At 39.9% G+C, this 15,266-nt stretch overlaps 1 protein-coding gene across 3 annotated transcripts in view; it reads right to left on the bottom strand.

Annotated features, from left to right (window-relative positions):
- Window positions 1-11,746: 11,746 nt before the first annotated feature.
- The window catches only part of LOC143275432 (uncharacterized), a 29,200-nt gene continuing 25,680 nt past the window's right edge, over window positions 11,747-15,266 (bottom strand). For 2 of the 3 annotated variants that reach the window (XM_076579525.1, XM_076579526.1), the window contains exons 10-11: window positions 13,785-14,496; window positions 11,747-11,885 (exon numbers count right to left, since the gene is read on the bottom strand). In XM_076579525.1, coding sequence (XP_076435640.1) covers window positions 11,847-11,885; window positions 13,785-14,496 — 751 coding nt within the window. In that variant the 3' untranslated portion in view covers window positions 11,747-11,846. The remainder of the gene's footprint in view (window positions 11,886-13,784; window positions 14,497-15,266) is intronic. The other variant, XM_076579527.1, reaches the window with a different exon arrangement.

Here is a 15,266-nt window from a genome sequence, read left to right as displayed (position 1 = left end):
GTAACGCTCTGGTTCGAATCACGGCTCAGCCGCCAATATTTTCTTCCCCTCCACTAGACCTTGAGTAGTGGTCTGGACGCTAGTCATTCGGATGAGACGATAAACCACGGTCCCATGTGCAGCATGCACTTGGCGCACGTAAAAGAATCCACAGCAACAAAAGGGTTGTTCCTGGCAAAATTCTGTAGGAAAATCCACTTCGATAGGAAAAACAAATAAAACTGCACGCAGGGAAAAAATACAAAAAAAAAAAAAAAAAAGGGTGGCGCTGTAGAGTAGCTACGCGCTCTCCCTGGGGAGAGCAGCCCAATTTCACACAGAGAAATCTGTTGTGATAAAAAGAAATACAAAATACAAATACAGAAATGCAGCCCCCTGAACAAAGAACCAGAACAAAGAACCAGCTGATTTAAGTGCTTTTCTCTGTGAGTGTGAGTGTGTTTGTGTGTGAACATCAACGTCTGTGTGCACCTATACACGTGTGTGTGAATTTTAGTTTGTTGTTTTTTCTACACTTATTCTGATGGGAAAGAAACATTTATGGATACAAGGGGTGATGTTCAGGTTTCCATAATCTTTCTGGAAGGTTAGGAAAATAACTGAATTATCAGAGTACACACACAACACACACGCACACACACACACCCTCTCTATCTCTCTCTCACACCCTTCCCCCCTGCCCCCTCCCACACACACATACGCACACCCACACACAGTTTTCTATGCACATCTGTTTTGAAAACGGTATCGAACACAGCGCTAACTTTAAATAAATATCAGCTTTATTGGTCCCTGCTCCAAGGCCTGCAGAATGATGGAGTTAATTATTAAGCACACAGTGTGTCACTGGCCCCACTGCCAATACAAATAGATATATACTTAATATATAAAAGTAAGTTGTTTGGAAAGAAAACGAAGAATACTTAAGGTAAAACAATTAAGCAATAATTGGAGAAATATAATTGAACATGGATTTTAAATGATGTACATGCATAGGCAATACAATATTATTTAACACACACACACGGTGCCACATACACATGGAATTACATATGCATGCTCTCTCTCTCTCTCTCTCTCTCTCTCTCTCTCTCACTCACTTAGCTGTCTCTCTTGCCCCAAAGGTTACAGCATATAAACACCACTAAGTAATGACAGGGTAAATATAAACAATGATTATTGCATACACAAGAACAGGAAGACTTTTGAATTAAAAGAGGAAACAATTGTAAAAACTGTAAATGTTGGTGTAGACTATACACACACACTACAGTTTCACAACTTCTACAAAATCCAAATTTTCACAAGGCCACAAACATGCCAGGTCAACAACCAGTTAATTAACAAGTTCAGTAATTCTCCTCCGTGGAACAGACAAAGGCGCATAACTTTGCTGCTTTGTGCTAACTGTTGAAATGAAGAAGCAGCAGATCTCATGAACAAAACGCAATGTAATCCAGCCGATCAACAAGCCAAAGATACCAGGCGATATAACAAACATATATGTACATGTATATAAAACATACAAACTGCAGATGCAGAAAAGCCTCTCTCAAGTTCAAAGAGATACTTACCCAGTGTTCTAAGGCAAACAGACTGAGAAGAAAGACCCCAAACCATACAGACAGCAGATACCGCACAGCACCAAAACCCAACATGCTGAGTCGGGCCTTGAGTGCAAGCATATATATTTGTGTTAATGGGAAACCATTTACAGCTTAGTCTTTTGTGAAGGACTATGACTCTCAAACTAGGAGGCAAAATTGCACTGGCTCTTTGTGCTGCAGCCTTGTGGGCTAGTTGGCCTTTGGGAACCATCCCAACACCGACTGTCCTAAAACCCTCTTGGCCGAGAGAGTGGGGATGTAACTTGGGCAAGACACTCTCCACTATAATCAAATTCTAGCCCAAATAGTCGGAACAGCAGTTGCCTCCTCTGCTGTTCTGATGGTCATAGTCAGACACGACCGACTATCATATATATATATACCTATCAGAATGGATTTCTCCTTCAGAATTTTCTTTTTTTGCCAGAGGACAGCAGTTTATGCTACCATGGGTTCTGTTCTGATATGTCAAGTGCTTGCTGCATATGGGACCTCGGCTTATCGTCTCATCTGAATGACTACACTCTCAGTTTGATTTTCCTGATTCCACTGCTTGAGGAGACTACTACACATCTCCTACAAGGAGCACAAGACCAATGACTATGTGCGGAACCTGGTCAGCAACCTTGTTGGGCCCCAAGAACCACTGCTGGCGACTGTCAAACGACGGAAGATGGCATGGTTTGGTCACGTCATACGACGTAACACCCTCTCCAAAACCATCCTGCAAGGGACTGTAGAGGGAGGGCGCAGACAGGGGCAGCAGAGAAAGAGCTGGTCCGACAACGTCAAGGAATGGACCAAAATGACGATGCCAGATCTCCTCACGACAGCTGCCAACAGAACGGCGTGGCGAGCTATGACATCTTCCTCATGTCCCCTCAACGACCCCAGCGGTCGAGGGAATGAGTGAGTGAGTGAGTGAGTCAAACTTGGGAGAAAGAGCGAGAGCGGGAATCGAACCTCCACCCTGACGGACACAGTACTGGCAGACGAGCGTCTTAACCATTCTGCTGCCTTCCTCCCTGGCCGTGGGAGATGCGGTTGCTGGAGACAGTCTCACTCTGTTGTACACACCACACACTAACAATTATCAAAGTCTGCAGTTTAACAAACTGGGGCTTCATATTCAAAAGAAATCATATACAAAATAGCGTATCATCGATCAAGCGACAACAAAGAAACAACAAAAACCTGACACAAACAAACAGCAACAACAGAATCAACGCTGTATAACAATTCAAAACACTTTACATTGGATTATTTTCAAAAGACACCGCAGTCAAAAACAAACAAAAACCAAAGGCTAAAAATTCCAAGAGTATGTGTCAAAATGATGCAAAAGTCCAAAATAATTTTCTAAAAGCAGGAAAACAACAACAACAACAACATGGTACAAGACAGAATAGATGTGTCAAAATGATTTTCTAAAAGCAGGAAAAACAATGACAACAACATGGTACAAGACAGAATAGATGTGTCAAAATGATGCAAAGTCCAAAATAATTTTCTAAAAGCAGGAAAAACAACGACAACAACATGATACAAGACAGAATAGATGTGTCAAAATGATGCAAAGTCCAAAATAGTTTTCTAAAAGCAGGAAAAACAACAACATGATACAAGACAGAATAGATGTGTCAAAATGATGCAAAGTCCAAAATAATTTTCTAAAAGCAGGAAAAACAACGACAACAACATGATACAAGACAGAATAGATGTGTCAAAATGATGCAAAGTCCAAAATAATTTTCTAAAAGCAGGAAAAACAACGACAACAACATGGTACAAGACAGAATAGATGTGTCAAAATGATGCAAAGTCCAAAATAGTTTTCTAAAAGCAGGAAAAACAACAACATGATACAAGACAGAATAGATGTGTCAAAATGATGCAAAGTCCAAAATAATTTTCTAAAAGCAGGAAAAACAACGACAACAACATGATACGAGACAGAACAGATGTGTCAAAATGATGCAAAGTCCAAAATAATTTTCTAAAAGCAGGAAAAACAACAACATGGTACAAGACAGAATAGATGTGTCAAAATGATGCAAAGTCCAAAATAATTTTCTAAAAGCAGGAAAAACAACGACAACAACATGATACGAGACAGAACAGATGCACGGGGAAAGTTACATCCGTGAGACATTCAACTTGAAGATACGGAGACATTTAAGCATAATTTCTTTTATCCAGTGTGTTATTTGACAACAAAAGTTCCCCAAAATCAACTGGTGAAAGTCTGAACAACATATTCCAGACAAAATACACAAACTTGATTTTCTTTTCAATCTTGAACAGATTTTCAACCCTACTCCCATGATAGTATAATTTCCGTACACATATAAATGTATTAATTTATTTATTTACTATAATTGCCCAAGAGATTGAAACAGGATGGTGGTATTTTCAAAAACAAGTGACTGAAAATTCTGACTGTATTATGTCCTCATGAGATAAAGAAAACTGCTTTGCAAACGCCGTGAAAACATGACATACAAGCACAGAGACATACCCGTCGGTACATGAAAGAGACAGACACTGACAATTAACCAGCCACATGTAAGAGACAGTAAAACAATTACCATGGCGCATGTAAGAGACAGAGATACAAAAGAATTAAAACAAGCATTCACTCTTTTCTAATCAAAGTTTTGTACAAGACAAGATGTACAAGATATATGCCCTCTATATACTAAACATCTAAAATGAATATCCAATCAATGCTCTGTACAAAATAACAGACTTTTAAAACAATAATCAAAAGAATTAATGGTGGGTGGGGGGGGGGGGGGGGGGGGGAAGAGGAAGAAAAAAAACCCCTGTAAACATCACACAACCAAGATATCAGCTGTAAGCAATTTGTGCCACTGTTTTCCTGTTGTTGTTTTTTTAATGCAGAGAGATATCAAAGTCCAAAGAAAGCAATGCTTGTTATCATAAAATGAGACATAAAAAAAAAGCATGGCATAAAATTTACCACATTGCATTTACTTGGGGTGTTAAATTTACTTAACATGTTCAGAAGAATGTGAAGACAAACAGCGTCCACCACTTTCCAAAAACTGCAACCTGTGCATCATACAGACAAATCTTTTGTATGACTTCTAAATACCTGGTAATGCTACACACACACACACACACACACACACACACACACACACACCATCTCTCAAAAACACATGCACACCACACACACACACACACCTAGACTGCTCATATAACTATTACAAATGTAAGTATAATCAACAGAATAGACTTGTTCTTGTTCTTCGAAATCACAGATCCAAAGATAAAGTAATCCCTGTAAAAGAAGAAAATAAAATATAACAAACAGAAGCACCATAGTTTATCAGGTCCTGGTTACAAACAGTATTTTAAAAACTGGGCAACAGATCAACAATCATTCAAACTTCCACACCGAGATCATTTCTGGCCAAAGCTAGAACCAGAAATCACACAGTCTTGCTGGTCACAATACTCTTTGTTTTCTTTTTTTTTTTCTTAAGCATGAAACCTCAGAGATTTCATAAAATGTTATGAAGATGATAATAATAATATTCAACAACAACAATAACAAAAATAATAATAATGGATAATTATATAGCACACTATCCAGAAATCTGCTCAAAGTGCTTTACAAAAAACACTTTGTTTACATTAACACATTACATCATAGTGGAGTGATGGCCTAGAGGTAACGCGTCCGCTTAGGAAGCGAGAGAATCTGAGGGCGCTGGTTCGAATCACGGCTCAGCCGCCGATATTTTCTCCCCCTCCATTAGACCTTGAGTGGTGGTCTGGACGCTAGTCATTCGGATGAGACGATAAACCGAGGTCCTGTGTGCAGCATGCACTTAGCGCACGTAAAAGAACCCACAGCAACAAAAGGGTTGTTCCTGGCAAAATTCTGTAGAAAAATCCACTTCGACAGGAAAAACAAATAAAACTGCACGCAGGAAAAAATACAAAAAATGGGTGGCGCTGTAGTGTAGCGACGCGTTCTCCCTGGGGAGAGCAGCCCGAATTTCACACAGAGAAATCTGTTGTGATAAAAAGGAATACAAATACAAATACAAATCAATGTTACGTACACAAACCAAAATATGACTAAACACACACACACACACACACACACACACAAGATAAGGTTACTTTTCCCCCCAAAAAATCGCTTTTTACCACAGTAAAAACAGGATATCGTTTACAGTATTTGTGCCAGCGCATTCTTTAAGTAGATCACCATCACAAAAGACTTGCAAGTTTTAAGGTTGAGAGGTGAATTCATTTCACTATGACAGCAAACGGAAATCATTGTACATGCGGGCGGTAATGTCCAATTTCAGCATCCTAAATCATTGCACTTATTGGTTTGCGGGACAAAAAAACGGAAAAAAGTAGCAAGATGGTGGCGTGTTAGTTTAGCATCAAAATTGAGTAAAATAACATACAAAAAACCCACTGAAAATGGTTTTGAACATCTTCAAATGGTAATAAGATAAGATAAGATAAGATAAGAATAACTTTATTATCTCCAACTGGAGAAATTTGGTCAGGTGCATTATCACAACATAGACAAGTAAACAACATGGGGACCATAACTGTAAAAGCCAACAACAGCCCCTACAAATATTACGAAGATACAAATGTAAAAAATATTACATACATCGTTTCATACATACATCCACACACTCCAGGTAATAACTAGTATTCTTAATGTAAAAACAGAAAGAATTAAGAAACATTATTTGAATATAATTATAAACATAGCCTACTATACTGCACATTGATTATAATAGACAGATAAGATAAGAATAAAGATGAATTGTGGAAAACCACAACCAGATAATCAGCACACACCCGCACCCCCCCCCCCCCCCCCCCACCCCACACGCAGATAACTTGATTAAACTAGAGTAATAAACATATGTTCTCAAATAAAAGCATTTCACATATCGTTTCACACATGCACAAAAAAATTGCCGGTAAAATAAGTGCAATAATTTAGGATGCTAAAACTGGACTTTATGAGCACATGCTAACAAATCACACGGTAGGAACACCAGAGATCACCACTGTGCACAATGAGACATGAACTGTAAATTTCAAACGAAAGCAGGCGTGCTTGTTTCAACAGTCAAACAATAACCAAGAACAGCAACTCTTGCGTGTTCACAAAGGCACACAACTCTAAACCACAAGCAGCTGCTTTGCGCTCTGGTAAATGAAAGGCGTAGAGCAACAAGCCAATTGAGATACAAATGAGAAAACTCACTTCTGTTGGGGCTTTTTGGTCTTTTTTTTTTTACCCCACTATTCTTTCCCATTCACAAATATCTTTATTCATTCAATTTCTTTTAAAATGTACAAAAACATAGGGCTGAAAAAGTCAGATATATATATATATATATATATATATATATATAGATAGATAGATAGATAGATATATATAGATATATAGATATATATATATATAAGTTAGAATGACACATGAAAAAAAAAGACACACATATATATAACATATTTCATTTCTTATCATCATTCAAACTGAGACATGTCTATAATAAGTATTCAAAAAAATACAACCCATGTAAACAGGTCCTAAAAGTCTCCAAAACAAACACTTTAAACAATAACCCAGTGCAGTAAAATACATCATCTGCACATTAAAAAAAATCCATGGATTATACACAAAGTATGAATTTCAAAACTCATATTTTACAACCATTCAAAAGTAGGGAGAAAAAAAACATATGATATATTACTTTTCGTATTTATAATTCAAACTGAGACATATCTGTAAAAAAAAAAAAAATAATAATAATAATAAAATTTAAAAAAATTAAGTAATTTCTGAATGAAAGAACAAACCCTGAAAATCTAACATGAACATGATTTGATGAATTCCCCCTTCACGTACCTCCTGAAGGAGCCTGGTGGCTGGACAGAGGATGTGGGGACGGAGGAAGAAGGCGGATGAAAGAGGGGGTGAGGGGTGAGGGGGCTGTCAGGAGGGTGAAGCTCTTTTCTAACATGACCACACCGAAAAAAAACAAAAAACAAACAACAAATAATATTCAAAATAACAATGCATGCATCGTCGCAGCAGTTACCCAAGAGCTGGAAGACATAGCAGACCTCTGTACAAGAGTCTTGGGCCACCGAGTGCAGCAAGCCATCGACTCCCATGGTACCACCTCGGCCACGCTTCAGACCAGGCAGTCCCCTGTTTAACTGACCTTTTAACCCCAGTTTGAAATGAACGTAATTTATGTACAACAAACGAACCAAACAACCAACCAAGCCACCTCACACTGCTACCCGAGGCTGCCAGGCTTTCTTGGCAGGACATCATTTGCTCACAGCACCGCATCAACCCAAACACTGCTACCCGAGGCTGCCAGGACATCATTTGCTCACAGCACCGCATCAACCCAAACACTGCTACCCGAGGCTGCCAGGTTTTCTTGGCAACACATCATTTGCTCACAGCACCGCATCAACCCAAACACTGCTACCCAAGGCTGCCAGGACATCATTTGCTCACAGCACCGCATCAACCCAAACACTGCTACCCATGCCTGCCAGGTTTTCTTGGCAGGATATCACTTGCTCACAGCACCGCATCAACCCAAACACTGCTACCCGAGGCTGCCAGGTTTTCTTGGCAGGACATCATTTGCTCATAGCACCGTATCAACCCAAACACTGCTACCCGAGGCTGCCAGGTTTTCTTGGCAGGATATCACTTGCTCACAGCACCGCCATCAACCCAAACACTGCTACCCGAGGCTGCCAGGTTTTCTTGGCAGGACATCATTTGCTCATAGCACCGCATCAACCCAAACACTGCTACCCAAGGCTGCCAGGTTTTCTTGGCAGGACATCATTTGCTCACAGCACCGCCATCAACCCAAACACTGCTACCCGAGGCTGCCAGGTTTTCTTGGCAGGACATCATTTGCTCACAGCACCGCATCAACCCAAACACTGCAACCCGAGGCTGCCAGATTTGCGTGTGTGTGTGTGTGTATACATGTGCATGTGTGTGTATGTGTATATGTATGGCATATTTTGTGCCTTTTTTGTAATGTGATTATTCACATCTGCAATTGGTGTGTGTATATATTTTGTTTTTTACTTCTATGTCCTCGAGTGCTGTTGTCTGGTGTCATCCACTGTTGTATGTGACGTATTGTTTCATGCGGGTGCTTGCAGCCCAGTTTCAGTTTCAGTTTCAGTAGCTCAAGGAGGCATCACTGCGTTCGGACAAATCCATATACGCTACACCACATCTGCCAAGCAGATGCCTGACCAGCAGCATAACCCAACGCGCTTAGTCAGGCCTTGAGAAAAGAAAAAAAAAGAAAAAAAGAAAAAAAGAAAAAAAAGGTGAATAAATAACGGATAAGCGTACTTAAATAAGTAAATAAATAAATAAATAATAATTATAATATATATAAAAAGGGGTAGTAGTAATAATAATAATAATAATAAATAAATAAATAAATAAATAATAATTATTTATTTACAGCCCATTGTATGGGGAGTTTGCACCATGTAAGTATTATCATATATCATTATTATCATTATCATAATCATCATCATTATTATCCTTCTAAGCACAGAATATACATGCACTACAGCTTATGAAAATTCTCCAACTTTTGTCCATCTGAAACCGCCCGTCATTGTAGAACTTTCTGCAAGCCTTTCCCCCCCTGCATGATAGCCATGAAAATAAAGCAAAATGTTAACACAGAACAAAATGTGTTAAATCACAGCAGAAAACCTGAAGAACTATATAATTTTTTTTTCTTCAAATCTCAATTGAAAGGTGCAATGGTGAGTTAATCAACACGACTGCAAACACACACACACACACACCGAAAAAAAAGAAAAAAAAGAAAGAAAACAAAACCTACCAAATGTCACAAGCAAGCATTAGGAATTAAAAAAAAAGAATGAAGAAAAAGAAAACAAAGCCAAAGAAACTATGCGCAACAGAGATGAATCAACACGACTCCTCAATTCACCGAAACGAAAACTGCAGTCACGTCAACTAAAAAGGGAAGAAAATAAAACTGCTACGGAAACGGGACAAATACAGATACAAAGAAAAACAGAGAGAGGATGACACAGTGGGATTATTATGTCCAGGCCATAGCTAGGCATGACGGGTGCAATAGCCGAGTGGTTTAAGCGTTGGACTTTCAACCTGAGGGTCCCAGGTTCAAATCACGGTAACGGCGCCTGGTGGGTAAAGGGTGGAGATTTTGTCTGATCTCCCAGGTCAACATATTGTGCAGACCTGCTGGTGCCTGAAACCCCTTTGTGTGTATACGCACACAGAAGATCAAATACGCACGTTAAAGATCCTGTAATCCATGTCAGCGTCCGGTGGGTTATGGAGACATGAAAATACCCAGCATGCATGAACGACGACAGAGTCATCGGCAAGTCGATGTTGGTCGTGTAACGGAAAGAAGAAGAAGAAGAAGAAGAAGAAAAAGGCAGCTGGCACATCTACTCTAAAGCCAATGCAAAACACAAGAAATGATTGAACGTATCCTCTGCCTTATTCTATAGCCAATGCCAAACAAAATGAAGAATTTAACTATCTTCTGCCCTATTCTACAACCAGTTCAAACGCAAGGAAGAATTTAACTTATCTTCTGCCCTAATCTACAGTCAATGCAAAACGCAAGGAAGAATTTAACTTATCTTCTGCCCTAACCTACAGTCAATGCAAAACACAAGGAAGAATCTAACTTATCTTCTGTCCTAATCTATAGTTAATGCAAAACTCAAGGAAGAATTTAACTTATTCTCTGCCCTACTTCATAGTCAATGCAAAATGCAAGGAAGAATTCATCTTATCTTCTGCCCTAATCTATAGTCAATGCAAAATGCAAGGAAGAATTAAGCTTAACCTCTGTCCTGTTTATCTTTTTCATCTTCTCCCTCAAAATGATGTTGCTTCATTTCTGTCTCCTTTTATGTGACAAAGAAAGGGTGAAAAAAAAGAAAAAAAAAGAAAGACAATACATATTACAGTTTTTAGGGTTTTTTTTGGTGTTTTTTTAAAATAAATAAAATGCTGACAAATATTTCATTTTATTCATTCATCTTTTAGATTTTTAAGAACTATATTCCTTGCAGCAAATGTGGTGTCATGTACACTGATCCGACCACAAGATTTGACACTTCCTTAAAACTGAAACTGATGAATAATGTTTGCAGCAATGTCGAAAGTAAGGTCTTTTGTGAAGGATTATGACTCTTGAACTAGGAGGCAAAATTGCACTGGCTCTTAGTGCTGCAGCCTTGTGGGCTAGTTGGCCTTTGAGAACTATCCCCAACGCCGACTGTCCAAAAACACTCTTGGCCGAGAGAGTGGGGATGTAACTTGGGCAAGACACTCCATAATCACTATAATCAAATTCTAGCCCTAATAGTCGGAACAGCAGTTGCCTCCTCTGCTGTTCTGATGGTCATAGTCGGACACGACTGACAATCATATAAAATGTAAGGCATCTTGATTTTTTCAATATTTCAAATCTCATTCTAACATTCTCAACAAAAAAAAAAAAAAAAAAAAAAGCCTGCCCAATCATAACACCAACAGAATTACCAGATGTCCAATCATTGAACAATGCCTGCTTTCTATAACAGTACTAGATTTTACTTCTCTATGGGTTGTTTTTTTTCACTTAATACCAGACCCCACATATTGCATTTAATCATCTACACATTCACTGAGTAGTTTGCGACACAACCCTACACAATGATGCTTTTCTTTTTCTTCTTTGTGTGTGTGTGTGTGTGTGTGTGTGTGTGTGTACGTGTGTGTGTGTGTGTGTGCATGTGCATGTGCATGTGTGTGTGTGTGTGTGTGTGCTAATTCCAACAGTTTTAAATAAAAGTAATTGTTGCTGCTTTTAAAAAAACAAAAGAAAACTTTAAAAAAATATAATTTTTTTTTTAAACCTGTGTAATTTATAATCTAACAACCTTGTCCTTTTCTTTACACACCAGTGAGAATGATGAACAAAACTGGTAAGCAAACAGCAAGCACACACACACACACACACACACACACACAAAGTCAGCAAAGTCAAGCAGAAACTGCTTTCACCATGGCACACCTAGCACACTATGATGATGAAGAGGAGGAGGAGGATGAAGAAGAAAATAAAGGTGTGGACTGAGGTAGGTATGTGGATAATACCTGCCTCAGGTGTCGGTAACGCAGGTAGGAATGTGTACTATGGCCTGGGAACAGACAGACAGAAGCACACGTCAATAAACTGATCGCACGCCACATTCTGTCGTGTCGGACTAACCTTCAGATATAAGTTGTTTTGTTTTTTTTCTTTGGAAAATAAACTTGATTGGTATTTCAGTACTAATCAAACTTCACTTAAAAAAAAAAAATCTCTATATATCTATAAACTGTTAACAGATTCAGTCTCAGTCAAGTCTGTTTTTCACACAGACAAGCTATAAAAATTAGATGCTGATTCTCAGTCATGTCTATTTTTCACACAATACAACCAGATACTGATTCTGAAATAAGCTAATTATACTTTCAATAATATTCTTTCTAACTTGACTTAAAAATGGAGAGAAAGAGACACAGAGAGAGAGAGAGAGAGAGAGAGAGAGAGAGAGAGAGAGAGAGAGACAGGCAGACAGACAGACAGAGACACAGAGAGACAGAGAGGGACAAAGAGAGATCAAACTGATCACAGATTCAATCATATCTAATACATGTATGTTAGTGCATTTTTTCTTCTGTTCCGGTTGAATGTAGAATACAAGGGGAAAAGACATCGACAACGACAACAACAACAAAAACAACAACAAAAATGTGTGAAGAGGGAAGAAAACCCTTCATAATCTGTTGATTATATAACTTTTCTTTGTATTATGTATATATATAACCATCTTCTCTTTGAGATCTCCGTCAGAAGAAAAAAAAAAGTGACCGAACCATTACACATCACCAGATTAAAATGTAGAAATCAAATCCAGTGACAAACAAAAGCACTTTCATTTCCAGCAGGCTACAGATTTCTTTCTTTTCTTTTCTTTTTTCTTTCTTTGAATTACCCTCAGTAACTGAATCAGTCAGTAAACAGTTTCCCAGCTAAACTCTGCATTGCTTCTAACGGCCAGCATTCATTTAAAAAAAAAAAGAAAAAGAAAAAAAAAAGATCTCTGAAATTACACAAACCATGTCAATTACGACAAACGCAAGCACTTTAGAATTCAGCAGGTTACAATTTCTGTTTCTGTGTTCATGATTATGCAAGCTAAAAATAATCGGTTAACAATTTTCATGCGTATACATTTGCATTGTTTTTCATTGTCAGCATGTTATCGGCAGCAGTATCAAACCTATACAAGTGTTTAAGGAATAATATACTTATTACCGATGGAACACATGGGTAACAAAAAAAAAAGGTCTTCCCTATTTGAAGAAACGAACAGGAAAGAAAATCTGTTCAACCCTGCAACAGATCAGTGTTTCCAAATGTACAAACATGTCCACAATAACACCTGTGACGTTAACACAAAAGGAAAAAAAACTCTTCTGTTGTAATCAACCCTGTACACTGATCCACAAGATTTTCGAGTCTATTGAATAGTTCATATCAATCTTCATAGCTCAATCAACGGACACTAGTTATTTCCTTTCAGACAGCCGTTTTAATTCCGTCTCAATCCGAACTGACTTACTGTAAACCCAACACCGATTCTCAACCACGTTTCCCTTTCTCTCTCTCCCTCCCTCCCTCTCTCTCTTTCTCTCTCTCCCTCCCTCCCTTTCTCTCTCTCCCTCCCTCCCTCTCTCTCTCTCTCCCCTTCCCTCTCTCTCTCCCTTTCTCTCTCTCTCTCCTTCCCCCTCTCTCTTCCTCCCTCCCTTTCTCTCTCCCCCTCTCCTCCTCCCTCTCTCTCTCCCCCCTCCCTCTCTCTCCCCCCTCTCTCTCTCTCCCCTCCCTCTCTCTCTCTCCCCCCCTCTCTCTCTCCCCCCCCTCTCTCTCTCTCTCTCTCTCCCCCCCTCTCCCTCTCTCTCTCCCTTCTCTCTCTCTCTCCCTCTCCCCCTCCCTATCTCCCTCTCTCTCCCCCCCCCTCTCTCTCTCTCCTTCACAGTTCACCAGCACTGACGTTGGAGTCCAGGTCCTCCTCGCTGTCACACGACTCCACCTCCAGCAAAGTCCCTTCCTCTTCCTCCTCCTCCTCCTCCTCTTCCTCCGTCAGGCTGTCCAGCTGTCGGGGAGGAGGAGGGAGGAAGGGAGGGCTCTCCAGCTGCTCCTGGGGTGAGGAGGAGGAAGGCGCTCGACCCCCCCTGATCCGGCTCCTCTCCCTCTCCTCCCCCTCTTCCACCTCCGACAACGATGACGACCCCTCAGGGGTCAAGGTCACACGCTTGGCCTCCTGCGGCAGGGGGCTTGACGGAGGCGTGCTGCTGCTTCCTCCTCCTCCCCCCCCTCCTCCTCCCCCTCCTCCTCTTCGGACAGGGAGGCCGGAGGACCGTGGGATCTGTGTCGTGGTGGTGCGTTTTCCCGAACCGGGGCCAGTGCCGCCGGAAGAAAGCGGGGGAGACGAAGACGCAGTGCTTCCGTTGGTGATGGCGCCGCTACTGCTGTTACTGCTGTTGCTGCTGTTGCTTTCGCCTGCCGCCAGGGATGCCGTGACCGTGGTGGTGTAGGTGGGGGTGGTGGTGGTGGCGGAGGCGGCACGTTGGAAGGTAAGGATGCAGTGGAGGTTGCCTCCCTTCTTCTTGGTGGTGTTGCGCTCCATCACCCCCTTCCACTCCCGGCGGATGTCCATGTGCTGGGGGCTCTGGCAGGTCAGGTCCGTCACGATGTCCTCCCACCTGTGTTGGTTGTGTGTGTGTGTGGGGTGGTGGTGGTGGTGGGGGTGGAGTGGGGGAGGGGGCAGGGTGGACAGAGTTGAAGTGTATTGTATTATATTGTATTGTATTGTATTGTAATATCATATCGTGTGGTGTGGTGTGGTGTGGTGTGGTATGGTATCGTATCATCTCGTATTGTATTGTATTATATCATATCATATCATATTGTATTGTATTGTATCCTTTCATATTGTATTGTATCATATCATATGGTACTGTAGTATAGTGACATGTCATATTGTATAATATGGTATTATATGGTATTGTTTTGTGTTGTATTGTATTGTATTGTATTGTATTGTAATCCTTTCATATTGTATTGTATCATATCATATGGTACTGTAGTATAGTGACATGTCATATTGTATTATATGGTATTATATGGTATTGTTTTGTGTTGTATTGTATCACACTGTATTGTATTGTATTGTATTGTATTGTATTGTATTCAATTCAGTTCAATTAAAAATACTTTATTGTCTGCTTCAACCAAAACAGAATTGTATCGTATTATACTATATCGTATTGTATCACATTGTGTTGTGTTGAACTTGTGTTGTGTTGTGTTGTACTGAATTGTAATGTACTGTACTGCATTGTGTTGTGTTATGTTGTGTTGCATTGTATTATATCATATTGTATCATATCATATCATGTCATATCATATTGTATCGTATTGTACCGTTTTATATCATATTGCATCGTATTTTATTGTATGGTTTCGTTTAGCG

The sequence above is a fragment of the Babylonia areolata genome, chromosome 30 (genome assembly GCF_041734735.1).
Source record: "Babylonia areolata isolate BAREFJ2019XMU chromosome 30, ASM4173473v1, whole genome shotgun sequence".
Classification (NCBI taxonomy): Eukaryota; Metazoa; Mollusca; class Gastropoda; order Neogastropoda; family Buccinidae; genus Babylonia; species Babylonia areolata.
The sequence above is the reverse complement of the archived record's forward strand: the minus strand, read 5'-3'. Positions and strand labels throughout refer to the sequence as shown.